The sequence below is a fragment of the Capricornis sumatraensis genome, chromosome 1, assembly GCF_032405125.1.
Source record: "Capricornis sumatraensis isolate serow.1 chromosome 1, serow.2, whole genome shotgun sequence".
In the NCBI taxonomy this organism is placed as follows: domain Eukaryota; kingdom Metazoa; phylum Chordata; class Mammalia; order Artiodactyla; family Bovidae; genus Capricornis; species Capricornis sumatraensis.
Genome location: NC_091069.1, coordinates 95,306,210 through 95,319,165, shown reverse-complemented (window position 1 = coordinate 95,319,165; position 12,956 = coordinate 95,306,210). Strand labels below are relative to the sequence as shown.

General features: G+C 37.7%; 1 protein-coding gene across 1 annotated transcript in view; it reads right to left on the bottom strand.

The window, feature by feature from the left end:
• ALMS1 (ALMS1 centrosome and basal body associated protein) overlaps positions 1–12,956 on the bottom strand; it is a 189,251-nt gene that overhangs the window by 50,992 nt on the left and 125,303 nt on the right. The window contains exon 14 of the mRNA XM_068972319.1: positions 670–840. Coding sequence (XP_068828420.1) covers positions 670–840 — 171 coding nt within the window. The remainder of the gene's footprint in view (positions 1–669; positions 841–12,956) is intronic.

Below are 12,956 nucleotides of genomic sequence, written 5' to 3'. Positions count from 1 at the left end.
TCAAGGAGATTCCTAAAGATTAAAAGCTTTTATAAAACGCTGGGGCCTTCATCTGGGAATAAGAATGAAGACCCAAGATTGATGCATGAAGCAGACTGAGTCTTCGTGAGTCTGAGGCTCATGCGGACAGATGCAAACAGAAGAATGTACATCCTTTCTGCAGAGGACAGTCATGCCTCAGGGTTCACTGATTATTGCCAAGAAGGAACACAAGCTGAGTGCAACCAGATAGTCTGACTTTTCAAAGGAAGCCCAAAATCTTATTTTTAAATGCTGGCAGCAAAATTTTAAAAAATTCAAAACAACATGTAAGCCACACACTTTCCTGCAGAATCCAATTGATGAGATATTTATACCATCTGACAGATAAATTCATGAAGCATTTTATCAAGACTTTCTATGGATTTTAGTCTTTAAAACATTTAATTGGATATAATTTCATTTTAAAAGCTGCAATATAGTTTCCATAGTGAAACTAAAGTTTATTATTTTCAAAAATTTGAAGCATTTAAAAAGATTTTATATTTTCCTTCTTGTACATACCCAATGAAACACCTAGGAGAAAAGTTCGCATTAATGAAGTAGAAAAAAAGAAAGGACAATACTCCCACTTAGGATGAATACGGGAAAAAAAAAAGGCCACAAAATACACAAAGCCACTCCAGTCACCTGCATTATCTTTCTGAAAGGGTTTTTTCCCCATTGACAAGGATGCCTTAGTTACCGCCCTCTTACTGTAGATGCCCTCTTTATGTTTAATGTTAACAGTGTCTGCCAGGTCATCATCCCTTGTGCCTAGCACCTGAGCCGGGAAATCTGGAGCAATGGCATCATTGGATCCTACAGAAAAATGGGAAAGTAGTACAGTTAACATAAGTACAGATATGAATTTAAAGAAAAACAAAAAAAAATTACCTCTTAAACCACTTCTATAAAAAAGGCACTACCATGGGAATGTTATAGGGTAATTAGAAGGAGACGTCAGTCAAACTGAAGCTGTCAGAAATGTACAATACTGCAACAATATAGTGGAGAAGCAAATGACATAAGAGGAGACATATTAAGCAGAATATCAGTTCAGAAGGAAGATCAAATTCTAGCTCAGAAATCTTTTCAGACGAGGAGAAACAGATTGCAAGTAGGGACTTTCTGAAATATGGAGAGGAAGGAAGAGACAAAAGCATTTTAGGCAGAGGTTATGGTATTAGCAAAGAAAAGGAAAACAGTAAATAAGAAAATCAGACACTTTTGTAGTCAGACATTAAAGAGAGTCGTGGGAGATATTAAAAAGTAATTTGGACAAAATTCAGCTGGGCATAGAATCCCAAACTAAAGGGGGTAATAATAAAGGGAAATACAATCAGTCACATTTTAGGAAGGTTAATGTGAAATAATATAAAATATTATAAGGAAAATTTTATGTGATAAATGTAAGATTTGAATGTAAGATTTTTTTTTTCTTTTAAAATACATTTCATCATTAAATCCACTAATATAGGAACTGAAGAAGTTTACCCATGTCACAAAGAAGAGGCAAAAGAACATATCTGGATATATAAGAGTTTGTGGTAACTACAGAATTATCTTCTACAAAATTTTTTTTTCCTTCTTATCTGATACTCCATATCTCATGCATTTTGTAAGCACCGAAAAGGTATATGGCCAAAAAACCAAGTATCAGTTCAGGTGGTTCAGTGGTAAAGAATCTGCCTGACAAGCAAGAGATGCAGGTTCAATCCCTGGGTGGGGCAATTCCCTGGAGAAGGAAATGGCAATCTACTCTAGTATTCTTGCCTGGGAAATCCCATGGACAGAAGAGCCTCATGGGCCACAGTCCCTGGGGATGCAAAAGAGTCAGACGTGACTTAGTGATTAAATCACCACCACCACAAATATCAGTCCATTAGTACAATATAAATATGTCATGAGGATAGACTGTAAGAATCCTATTAAGCCCTCTGGGTTGTATGTCCATTGAGCTTTTCTTTACTTCTGTGGCATCACTTTCATTCGCTCCCTATCCTTCAGGTAAATCCTCATTGTCCTTTCTTCAACTAAAACTCTCACTGTTAAGAGTTCCTGAAGGGGTCAGAACTGGGTTCTCTTCTCTTCCTGGATGAACTCACCAATCACCAATGTATAGAACTGCATGCTGATGACCAACAAATATGTATCTCTAGCTGGAGCCTTTCTTCTGAGCTTCAGATTCTAGTACTTAGGACACAACTAGCCTCTACAGCATTTGGGGGAGAAACTGTTGTAGCAAAAATAGAAATGACACTTTTCTTAAATAAAAATAGGAGTTTTCTGATAAACAAGGAAAATAAGGAAACAGTGAACAGGCTGGGGAAACAACGTAAACAGGCCTGAAAGAGTTGAGCGATCTCGGCTTGTTCTTTACTGTCACTGCTAACACGTGCAGCTAGACTTCTCCTTCACAAAGCCAAACAAAGCTAATTACTCTCTGACTCCATATGAATTGTACTCTGCACCTGGCATTCTTCTCCCCCTACACTCAGTAGCATTCTGCATTCCAAAAAGGTTAGGATCAATAACTGGAGGGAGAGGCAGGCCCAGTCGCTGAGCTGCCTGATGCCAGCTGTGGCCTTTTTTAAAATTTTGCAAAGGAAAAAAAAAAATACAAGGGACATCCCCGGTGGTCCAGTGGTTAAGAAGTCACCTTCCAATGTAGGTGATGTGGTCCAGTAACTAAGATCCCACATGAAAGTGAAAGTGTAAGTCACTCAGTCAAGTTTGACCCTGTGACCCCATGGACTTCAGCCCACCAAGCTCCTCTGTCCATGAAATTCCCTAGGCACAAATACTGGAGTGTGTGGCCATTCACTTCTCCAGGGACTCTTCCCCATGCAGGGATCAAACTCAGGTCTCCTGCATTGCAGGCAGATTCTTTACTGTCTGAGCCATGGGGAAGTGGTGTACCTTGAGGCAACTGGTCCCTTGGGCCGCAAACTACTGAGCCCACAGGCTACAACTAGAGAGAAGCCCACACAGCCCATCTAAGATGTAGCCAAAAGCAAACAGATACATTTTTTAAAATGTAAGACCTTAATTTTGATTCTCTCCCTAATACCCAAAGAAAAGGGGCGTAGTTCTTAAGACACTAGCCTGCTGTCTTTTCCCCTTTGCTGGACAATGAAAAGAATAAAGCCATCTCTCTCCTCCTCCAAAACTGTCTATACTTCTGTTGGGCATCAATGCACAGAAAGCCAAGAATTTGGTGGCAAAATTAGAAAAAGACTTCCTTTCCTCATTAAAAAAAAAAAGCTTTTATGTATTATGGAACAACACAAACAACTGTACATGAGGTTTTTTTTCACAACTTCCCTTTATTCTCCAAGAGAGGTGATTATGTCAGCTTCAGAGGTGGGGAAGAATACAGTTCCTGAGGGCAGTTGCTGCTAAGTCACTTCAGTCGTGTCCCCGACTCCGTGCGACCCCATAGATGGCAGCCCACCAGGCTCCCCCGTCCCTGGGATTCTCCAGGCACGAACACTGGAATGGGTTGCCATTTCCTCCTCCAATGCATGAAAGTGAAAAGTGAAAGTCAAGTCGCTCAGTCGTGTCCGACTCTGTGAGACCCCATGGACTGCAGCCTACCAGGCTCCTCCGTCCATGGGATTTTCCAGGCAAAAGTACAGGAGTGGGGTGCCATTAGGTATATATAAAAGAGAATCAACCTCACTGGAACCAAGAGGCAGCTGAAAGAGAGTGCAGCCACACAATATATATATGCCATTGAGTGTATGCATACTTATTTTCCTGCATCTGTGTTCAGCTGTAAAATGTATCAAAATAAGTACAGATCAATGTTTGGGACAGGAAGAGAGCCAAGAACTCTAACAGGAGATTTGGAATCTTTACACCCACCTGGATGTTTTCATAAAAAATAGCCTATGTTTATGATGTGCCATATTCTATGTAGTGCACTTGCCTACAAACACATCTGTAAACCAACTCTGTCTAAACTCAACTGCAGATTTAACATCTCCACATGGATGCAGAAGTCTCATTTTTAACATGTCCAAAGCAGGTATCTTGACCATCTTTCCCAAATCTGCTTCTTCCTCAGGCTTCTCCATCTCAGTAAATGTCACCTTTTTTTTTTTTTACCCAGTTGCTTATTCTAGAAAACTAGAAAGCATTCTCTTTTTTAGCCTCCTCTCCCTTACTCTCCATATTTTATTACCAAGTCCAGGAGGAACTATTTCCTAAAAAATAAGTTGAATGTTTCCATTTCTCTCCATCTCTATCATCATCACTCTAATCCTAGACGCTACCCTTTCTGATACTGACTACTGCAACAGTCTTTAGGTAACCAGTATCCTCATTTCCACTTTTTGACTCCCTACTTTTCATTCATAAGCCATCCTCCACGTAGCAGCATGAAAAAATTACAGATGTAAATCAAACCGTAATTGCCAACTGGAAGAAAGTTCTAATGCCTTAATATAGTTAACACAATGCTGCCTCATCTTGAGCCTACCTATCTTTAACCAACTGTAGTCACAGCTCTGCTCTACCCACACTGCCTTCTTCTCATTTGCCAAATGCATCAAACTTCCCGGTTGGAGCTCTGCCCATATTGTTCCTTCTGGCCAGAGCACTTTCACTCCTCACTCTGTCTGCCTAATTTACCTATATGTTCTAGATCTCTTTAGCAAGGTCTTCATGAGCTCCTAAAATTAAACTGGATCCTCTTATTCTCTTAGAACCCTTATTTTCTTAATGCATCATTTGTAATTTATGCACTTATTTGTATCTATTTGTTCACATCTACCTCCCCACTTGAGCATAAGCAGAGGGGACATGTTTATTTTGCAGAACCCTGAAAATGTAGCACCGATAAAGTATCTGTCAGGAATACTGGGTCATACTTAAAAGCAGAATTGTTAGATCACACAGTAATTCTACGTTTAATGTTTTGAGGAACCACTATACGGTTTTCCATAGTTGCTATACCATTACCATTACCGTTAGCAATACCCAAAGAGTTTCAATTTTCCATATTCCTGCAATCCTTGTTCTTTTTTGTTTCATAACAGCCATCCTACTGGGTATCTCCTCATAGTTTTCACTTGCATCTCCTTTATAACTAATGATGTAAAACATCTTTTCACGTTCTTTTTGGCCATCTGTATATCTTTCCTGGAGAAATGTCTCTTTAGATGCTGTGCTCATTTAAAAATGAGACTGTTTTTTTGTTGTTGAGCTGTAAGAGTTCTTCAGACATTAAGGATATTAATCTCTTATCAGATATATAAGAACTGCAAATTTTTTTTCTCAACTCTGTTAGCAAACTTTTTACTATGCTGATAATTTTTCTGGGGTAGCGAAAGTTAGGTTATTAAAGTCCAATTTAGTTTTTCTTCTTTTGGCTGTGCTCTTAGCATCATTAGTTGTAGGAAAACCAAGTCATGAATAAAACGAAACCTCTTTAGTCTCTTAAAGACAAAAAATACAATTGTTTATTCTTTTTGTGCCTTTCATTCTAAAATTAACTTCTGACATTTTCCCCTCACTGTATAACTAAAATTTCTATTTAGATGAGTGTTGTGTTAAACTGCCTTCAAAGTTCACCACCAGTCATTTTCAGCTTCATTTCTCTGTAATGAATTCTCCATTTTGATTCATCTCTTCAGCTGGATGAGTCTTCAAGTAAATTTTTCAAGAAGGCACAGAGGTTGAATATACTTTCTAGCTCTTGTATACATGTGAAAATGTCTTTTCACTGTTACACTGCTTAATCAATATGCACTGGGTTTATTAATCCTTGAATTATATAATTTTCCCAGTAAACACAGACTTGGTTCCATTATTTTTACATTTAGCACTTCAAATAAGCCTGATATCAGATTTAATTTTGTTCTCTTTTTTCAACTGTATATTTAAAGGATTTTTTTCCCTTTTATTTTAATACTCAAAAATCTTTTTCTGGTATGTATCTCAGTCTCTTTCTACTGATTTTTGCCTGGGTTTTTACGATAACTTTCAATCTGCATTCAGTGTTCCCTTTTTTAGGAGAGGGATGTTTTCCTCAGTTAAGCCTTTGAATATTACCTTTTTCCTCAGCTACAGGTGAAATTCTTGGTTTGGTTGACTCAGCTCTGTTTCTTGTGTCTCTCCTCATCTTTTGCACCATCTTCTTATTTGCTGCTGGGCGTGCTGGGTCTTCGTGGCTGTCGGCTGGCTTTCTCTAGCTGCAGCAAGTGGGGGCCACCCTTCCTTGCACTGCAGGGGCTTCTCTTGTTGCAGAGCACAGGCTCCAGGCACACGGGCTCCAGCAGGTGCAACCTGCCAGCTCGAGGGTGTGCAGGCTTCAGCAGCTGTGCCACATGGGCTTAGCTGCTCCAGCAGCATGTGGAATCTTCCCAGGCCAGGGATCAAATCCACGGCCACTGCACTGGCAGGCAGATTCTTAACCACCGTACCACCAGACAGTCCCTCACAGCATTTTCACTTTCTTCTTTCTCCTCTGTAATTTTAGAGACTTTCTCAGATTTGTCTGCATCACTAATTTAACTTCCACCATGCTAATTCCATCCTTTCCTGCCTGAACAATATATTTTACGCCTGCTACCAAATCTTTATAGCTTTACACAGTCTTTTCCTTTATACCGTTGCTGCCCCCCTTTTATCTAAACTGAGACAAAACAGAAAATTCACCAATTAGAATAAGTGTACAATTCAGTAGTTCTTAGTACTTTCACAACCAATACTGATATCTAATTCTAGAACATTTTTGTCCCCCACAAAGAAATCTTCCATATGGTAGCAGTTACGCCCTATTTTCCCATCCCCTACCATTACCTTGGCATGCACTAATCTACTTTCTGTCTATATGGATTTGCTTATTCTGGGAATTTCATGTAAATGAATTATACAATATATGACCTTCTGCTATTGGCTTGAAATATTTCTCCCTTTAATAATGTGGTTTTTTTTCAGTTCTGTTAGTTTTGATTTATGTATTTGGTACTCTGCTGTTAGGTGCATATACATTTTATAATTGTTATATTTTCTTGATGGATTCACTCTTTTATCATTATAAAATGACATTCTTTGTCATTAATAACAATTTTTGAAGTTTATTTTGTCTCCTAATAGACACTCTAGCCCTCCTTTGCGATTATTTACAGAATCATAGTCTATTCCATCCTTTAACTTTTAACTAATTTATCTTTGGATCTCAAGTGAGTCTCTTTTTTTTGGCCTCACTGCATGGTTTGTGGGATCTCAGTTCCCTGAGTAAGGATTGAACCTGGGTCCACGGCAGTGAAAGTGCTGAGTCTTAACCACTGAACTACCACCAAATTATCAAAATAGAGTCTTTTTCAGAGAAAGACAACCATGATATGATATCACTTATATGTGGAATCTAAAAACAATGACACAGACAAACTTATTTATAAAACAAAAATAGACTCATAGATGTAAAAAAACAAACTTATGGTTATCAAAGGGAAAGCTGGGGACGGGGGTAAATTAGGAGTTTGGGATTAACAGATACACACTACTATATATAAAGATAAAAAAACAAGGATCTACTGTATAGCACAGGGAACTATACTCAGTATCTTATAATAACTATAATGGAAAATAGTTGGAAGAAATATATATAGGTAAAACTGAATCATTTTGCTATACACTTGAAACTAATATAATATTGTAAATAAACTATACTTTAATAAAAAAAATAAAGTGAGGCTTCTGTAGACAGCATACAGTTAAATTATGTCTTTTTAGCCAATCTGTCAATCTCTGCCTATCTAAGTATAATCTACTTACATTTAATGTAGTTACTAAAACTGTAGGATTTAAGTCTGCTATTTTTCTACTGTTTTCAATGTTTTATGCTTTTTTTTGCTCTTCAGTTGTACTATGCCCCTTTTGTGTCAAATAGCTATTTATTAGTATATCATTTTAATTCCTATGATGACTTTTGCTATATATAAAGTTATTTTCTTAGTGATTGTCCCGGGAATTAACATTCACATGTTAATATAAATCAACAATCTATTTAAATTAGTACCAATTTTAATAGTATATATAAACTTTTCTCCTTTGTAACTGTCCCCTCCCCTCTTTATGCTATTTTCACAAGTTATAGCATTACATATTTTGTGTCCAATAACATAAATTTATAACTATTGTTTTGCATTTGTCTTTTATGTCATATAGGAGGAAAAAGGAACTACAAATAAAAATACATTTCTACTGTCTTTGTATTAACTTATGTAGTTACTTTTATTATTCTATTTTTTCATAATTACTCTATTTTCATTATTACTCTATTTTTTCATTATTACTCTATTTTTTGGATTTGAGTTACTATTTATTTATTATTTCATCTTGAAAAATCTCTTTAGTATTTTCTGTGAGTCAGTTTGTTAGCCATGCAGTCTCTATTTTTTGAGTATCTGAGAATGTCTTAATCTCTCCTTTATTTTTGAAGTTTTGCTGGGTACAGAGTACTTGGTAGGCAGGTTTTTTTCCCTCAGCCTTTGAATATGTCATTGTAATGCCTTCTGGTCTATATGGCTTCTGATGAGAAATCAGCTATTAGTCTTATTGAAGAGACTTTGTACATAACTCATGCTGGCTGCTTTAACATTCTTTGTCTTTTGATGGCTTATGATGTATTTAGACACGGATCTCTTTGAATTTATATTACTTGGACTTCCTTGAGTTTTTTGGATGCACAGATTAACAGGAGTCCTTAAATTGACCGGTTTGGGGCCATTATCTCTCCAAATACTTTTCAGTCTTTTTCTGTCTCTTCCTCTCATTATGTGTAAAACAGATTGCTTGAGGGTAATCCATAGGACTCTGAGATTCTGTTGACCTCTCTTCATTCTTTTTTTTAATTCTGTTTCTCACACTGGATAATCTCAACTGACCTATCTTACCAAGTCACTGATTCATTCTTCTGCCTGTTCAAATCTGATATTGAGTTTTCTCTAGTGAATTTTTCATCATAGTTATTATACTTCTCAACTGCAGAATCTCTGTTTGGTGATTTTCATAATTTCTGTCTCTTTCACTGATATTCTCTATTTGGTAAAACACTGTTCTTATACCTTCTTTTAATTTTGCTTGTTTATTTGTGGCTGTGCTGGGCCCTCCTTGCTGTGTGGGCTTTTCTCCAGCTGTGGCGAGCAGGGGGTACTCTCTAGTTGCAGTGCATGGGCTTCTCATTGCAGCGGCTTCTCTTGTTGCTGAGCACAGGCTCTAAGGGCATGCAGGCTTAAATAGCAGCACGTGGCCTCAGCAGGTTGTGGCTCATGGGCTCTAGAGCACAGGCTCAGTAGATGTGGCTCAGGGGCAGGGGCTTAATTATTCTACAGCATGTGAGATCTTCCCAGATCAGAGATCAAATGCTTGTCTCCTGCACTGGCAGGTGGATTCTTTACCACTCAGCCACCAGAGACGCCCCCGTTAGTTCTTCAGACATGGTTTCACTTAGTTCTTTGAATGTACTGTGACTTATGCTATTTTTTTAAAGTAACTTTTCTAAACTAATTCTATAAACTCTACTGAAGTTCCTACTCAACTAGCTTAGTGATAAGCTAAGATACAGATATCCTTAAACATCCATAAACAATTAACCTCTGTCTTTGCCGAGGGATTACGTGCACAGAGCCTTCAATACTGAGGGTAGGAAGTTAAAACTTCTGCCTTAGCCTTTCCTTTCTTCTTGTCCACAGCCTTAAGGGCAGGCAATGGTTAAAAGTCTCAGGTCTTTCCTGAGCATGCACTCAGGCTGTGCACATGTGTAAGTCTTCTAGAGTCCTAGAAGTATGTCAATGTTTTCAAAATATCTGTGGACATCTCATCTTTAGTTTTTCCTTTAAAGGAGGCTCATACACACTGGACAGCTCTGAGTAACGTCAAATAAAGACAAGCCTTCTGAGGGGAGTCTTGAAAGAGGACTAGCTCTGTTCTACTCCCTCTAGTCCTGGAACTACAGGCTGATATTTTTCAAGATTCTCATCGAGCTGAGTGTGGGGATGAGAACAGAGTAAATTAAAATGCCACAAGCTTACTATTCTTATCAAGGTTCAGACATTTTTCTTCAATAAATGCTTACTGCAAAGGCTACCAGACTTTGGTTTATTTCCAGAGTTTTGGAAAAGTTTTTTATAAAGTTTTGCTAAAACTCTGTTGTTTTTATCACAGGGAAAAATTTTTCATGCTGCCATTTTTTTTTCTGCTATAATTTTCTCTGCCATTTTTTGGCTATAACTTCTCATCTTCTTTTAAAAATTCCAGCCTGTTCTCTCCCCATGGCTTTTTGCTTTTATTGACAGTTAAGTATTAGTAGTATATACATTATTTAAATGTTTCTAAATGAATATAAAAATAACATCTATACTTTATATTGATATGAGGTATAAATGTCTTTAAAAACAGACATGGTACCTATCTTCACAGAACTTACTCTCAAATGTAACTGGAACCTTGTTACTATTTTACAGTGTCACTAGTCCCAAAGAGTGTATTTCTCTATCTACCTCTTTCTTTCATTTCAGGGAATATTGTCACCCTGCTTATTTAACTTATTTAACCACTGCAGAGTACATCATGTGAAATGCTGGGCTGGATGTAGCACAAGCTGGAATCAACATTGCCAGGAGAAATATCAATAATCTCAGATACAAAAGTGATACCACTCTAACGGCAAAAAGTGAAGAGGAACTAAAGAGACTTTTGATGAAAGTGAAAGAGGAGAGTGAAAAGCTAGCTTAAAACTCAACATTCAAAAAACTTAAGATTATGGCATCCGTTCCCATCACTTTATGGCAAACAGATGGGGAAACAATGGAAACAGTGATAGACTTTATTTTCTTGGGCTCCAAAATCACTGCAGAAGGTGACTGCAGCCATGAAATTAAAAGACACTTACCCCTCGGAAAAAAAGCTATGACCAACCTAGACAGCATATTAAAAAACAGAGACATTCCTTTGCCAACAAAGTCCATCTAGTCAAGGCTATGGTTTTTCCAGTGGTCATGTATGGATGTGAGAGTTGGACCATAAAGAAGGTTGATGCTTTTGAACTATGGCATTGGAGAAGACTCTTGAGAGTTCCTGGACTGCAAGTAGATCAAACCAGTCAATCCTAAAGTAATCAACTCAGAATATTCATGAGAAGAACTGATGCTGAAGCTGAAGCTCTAATACTTTGGCCACCTGATGTGAAGAGCTGACTCATTAGAAAAGACCCTGATGCTGGGAAAGATGGTTGGATGGCATCACTGATGCAACGGACACGAGTTTCAGCAAGCTCTGGAACATGGTGAAGGACAGGGAAGCATGGTGTGCAGCAGTCTACGGGGTCCCATGGGGTCACAAAGAGTCAAACACGACTGAGCGACTGAACAGCAACAGCAAATCTCTTTTTTTGTGAGATTACCTTTGCCTTGTGTTTTTGTTTTTAAAAGGATTTTATGAGTTCAACAGTTTACTCATTCTCAATTGAGAAATTTTTCGGCCCAAATATCTGCAGTGGTTTATGACTTGCCCTCGGCCCCAAACTCTAGTTGGATCTTCCATATATCTATGGAAACACAATATACTCTTTAGACAATAGCTATAAGAACAATTTCAAGGCTTTCACCAGTAGCTCTACTGGTGTAAGAAAATATTATTTTCTATTGTTAATTCCATCCACTCTCAGAACAGATGGAAGAACATGAAAGAATGACAACCTCAAGTATATAGCTAACAGATCTCCTCTTGTCTAACTGATGAATTCAGTACTTTATTGATAGGGACAATATTTCTCATGATACAATGTACCACTCCTGAGTCATTTTCTCTTCCCACTACTGTCCCATTTTTCTCAAAGTTAATGTCTCCAGAGGGAAGTGTAAGGGATGTAAATGAACAGAAGTACACAGGAGACCTCAAAAATACTGAACACTTATGATCAGATTTCTATTGGTACATTTCTGTCTTCTGAGCTAGAGGGCTGAAAGTGAGACTGAGACCAAAGATGTCCTACCTACAATCAATTAAGTGAGCTTATTTTATTTCTGGTAGCCATTAAGTGTCTTATAGCCATGCAGGTAGAGAAAAATTCTTTCCGGATCTTGGTTATAGGCTTAACAATCAATCCTAACACTGGATTCACATTGGGAAGTCAAAAACAGCAGTAACAGGGGTTTTACCTCAGTTACTATTAGTTTGGTTTTCTTAAAATCGACTCTGTGTAACACCAGGGACAACTACTTTCTTTTTAATTTCTACACACATAAAGATGTCTACTGACCAATCATGAACAATTCATATTTAAACTGAATCAAATCATCTCCTGTGGACCAATTAATATGTTATCCCAACAATCAAAACCCCACATCCTACCAACTCAGTATCTGTGTCTTATAATATTCCACAGAAAATGTTTATTGAGCTGTTCCATGGGGTGCTATTCACTTTCTAAATCTACAGTTCTCTTGTGGTGATCTCAAAGAAGTGCTGTGGGATATTTTAAATCCTAGGGAAATAGTGATACTTAATATCTGGTGTACACTACAAACAACCAAATCCCACAGACAGAGGAGCCTGGCGGGGTACAGTCCATAGGGTCACAAGGCTCAGCACACACAGCATGTACACTACAAAACTAGCACCTAAATGTTTCAACATGAGATACTGCTACATTCCTTTCAACTCTGTTGTCTCTTTGCAGAGTTGGGTTTTTGACTGTTTCTGTAACAAAAATAGTAAGCGAGAGTGGTTACGTCCCATTTCATCTCATGGTTTGAGAAAGTTTACAGTGCCCAATAGCTGCACATATCTCATCAGTAAGTAATTATGTGTATTTATGAACACAGTAAAATATTTTCTTTCAAACACAAAACCAAAAAAAACCCTAGTATTTTTGCTTATTAAGTTGCAAGTTCAAAACAGTATTTTTATGTGCTAATTACACA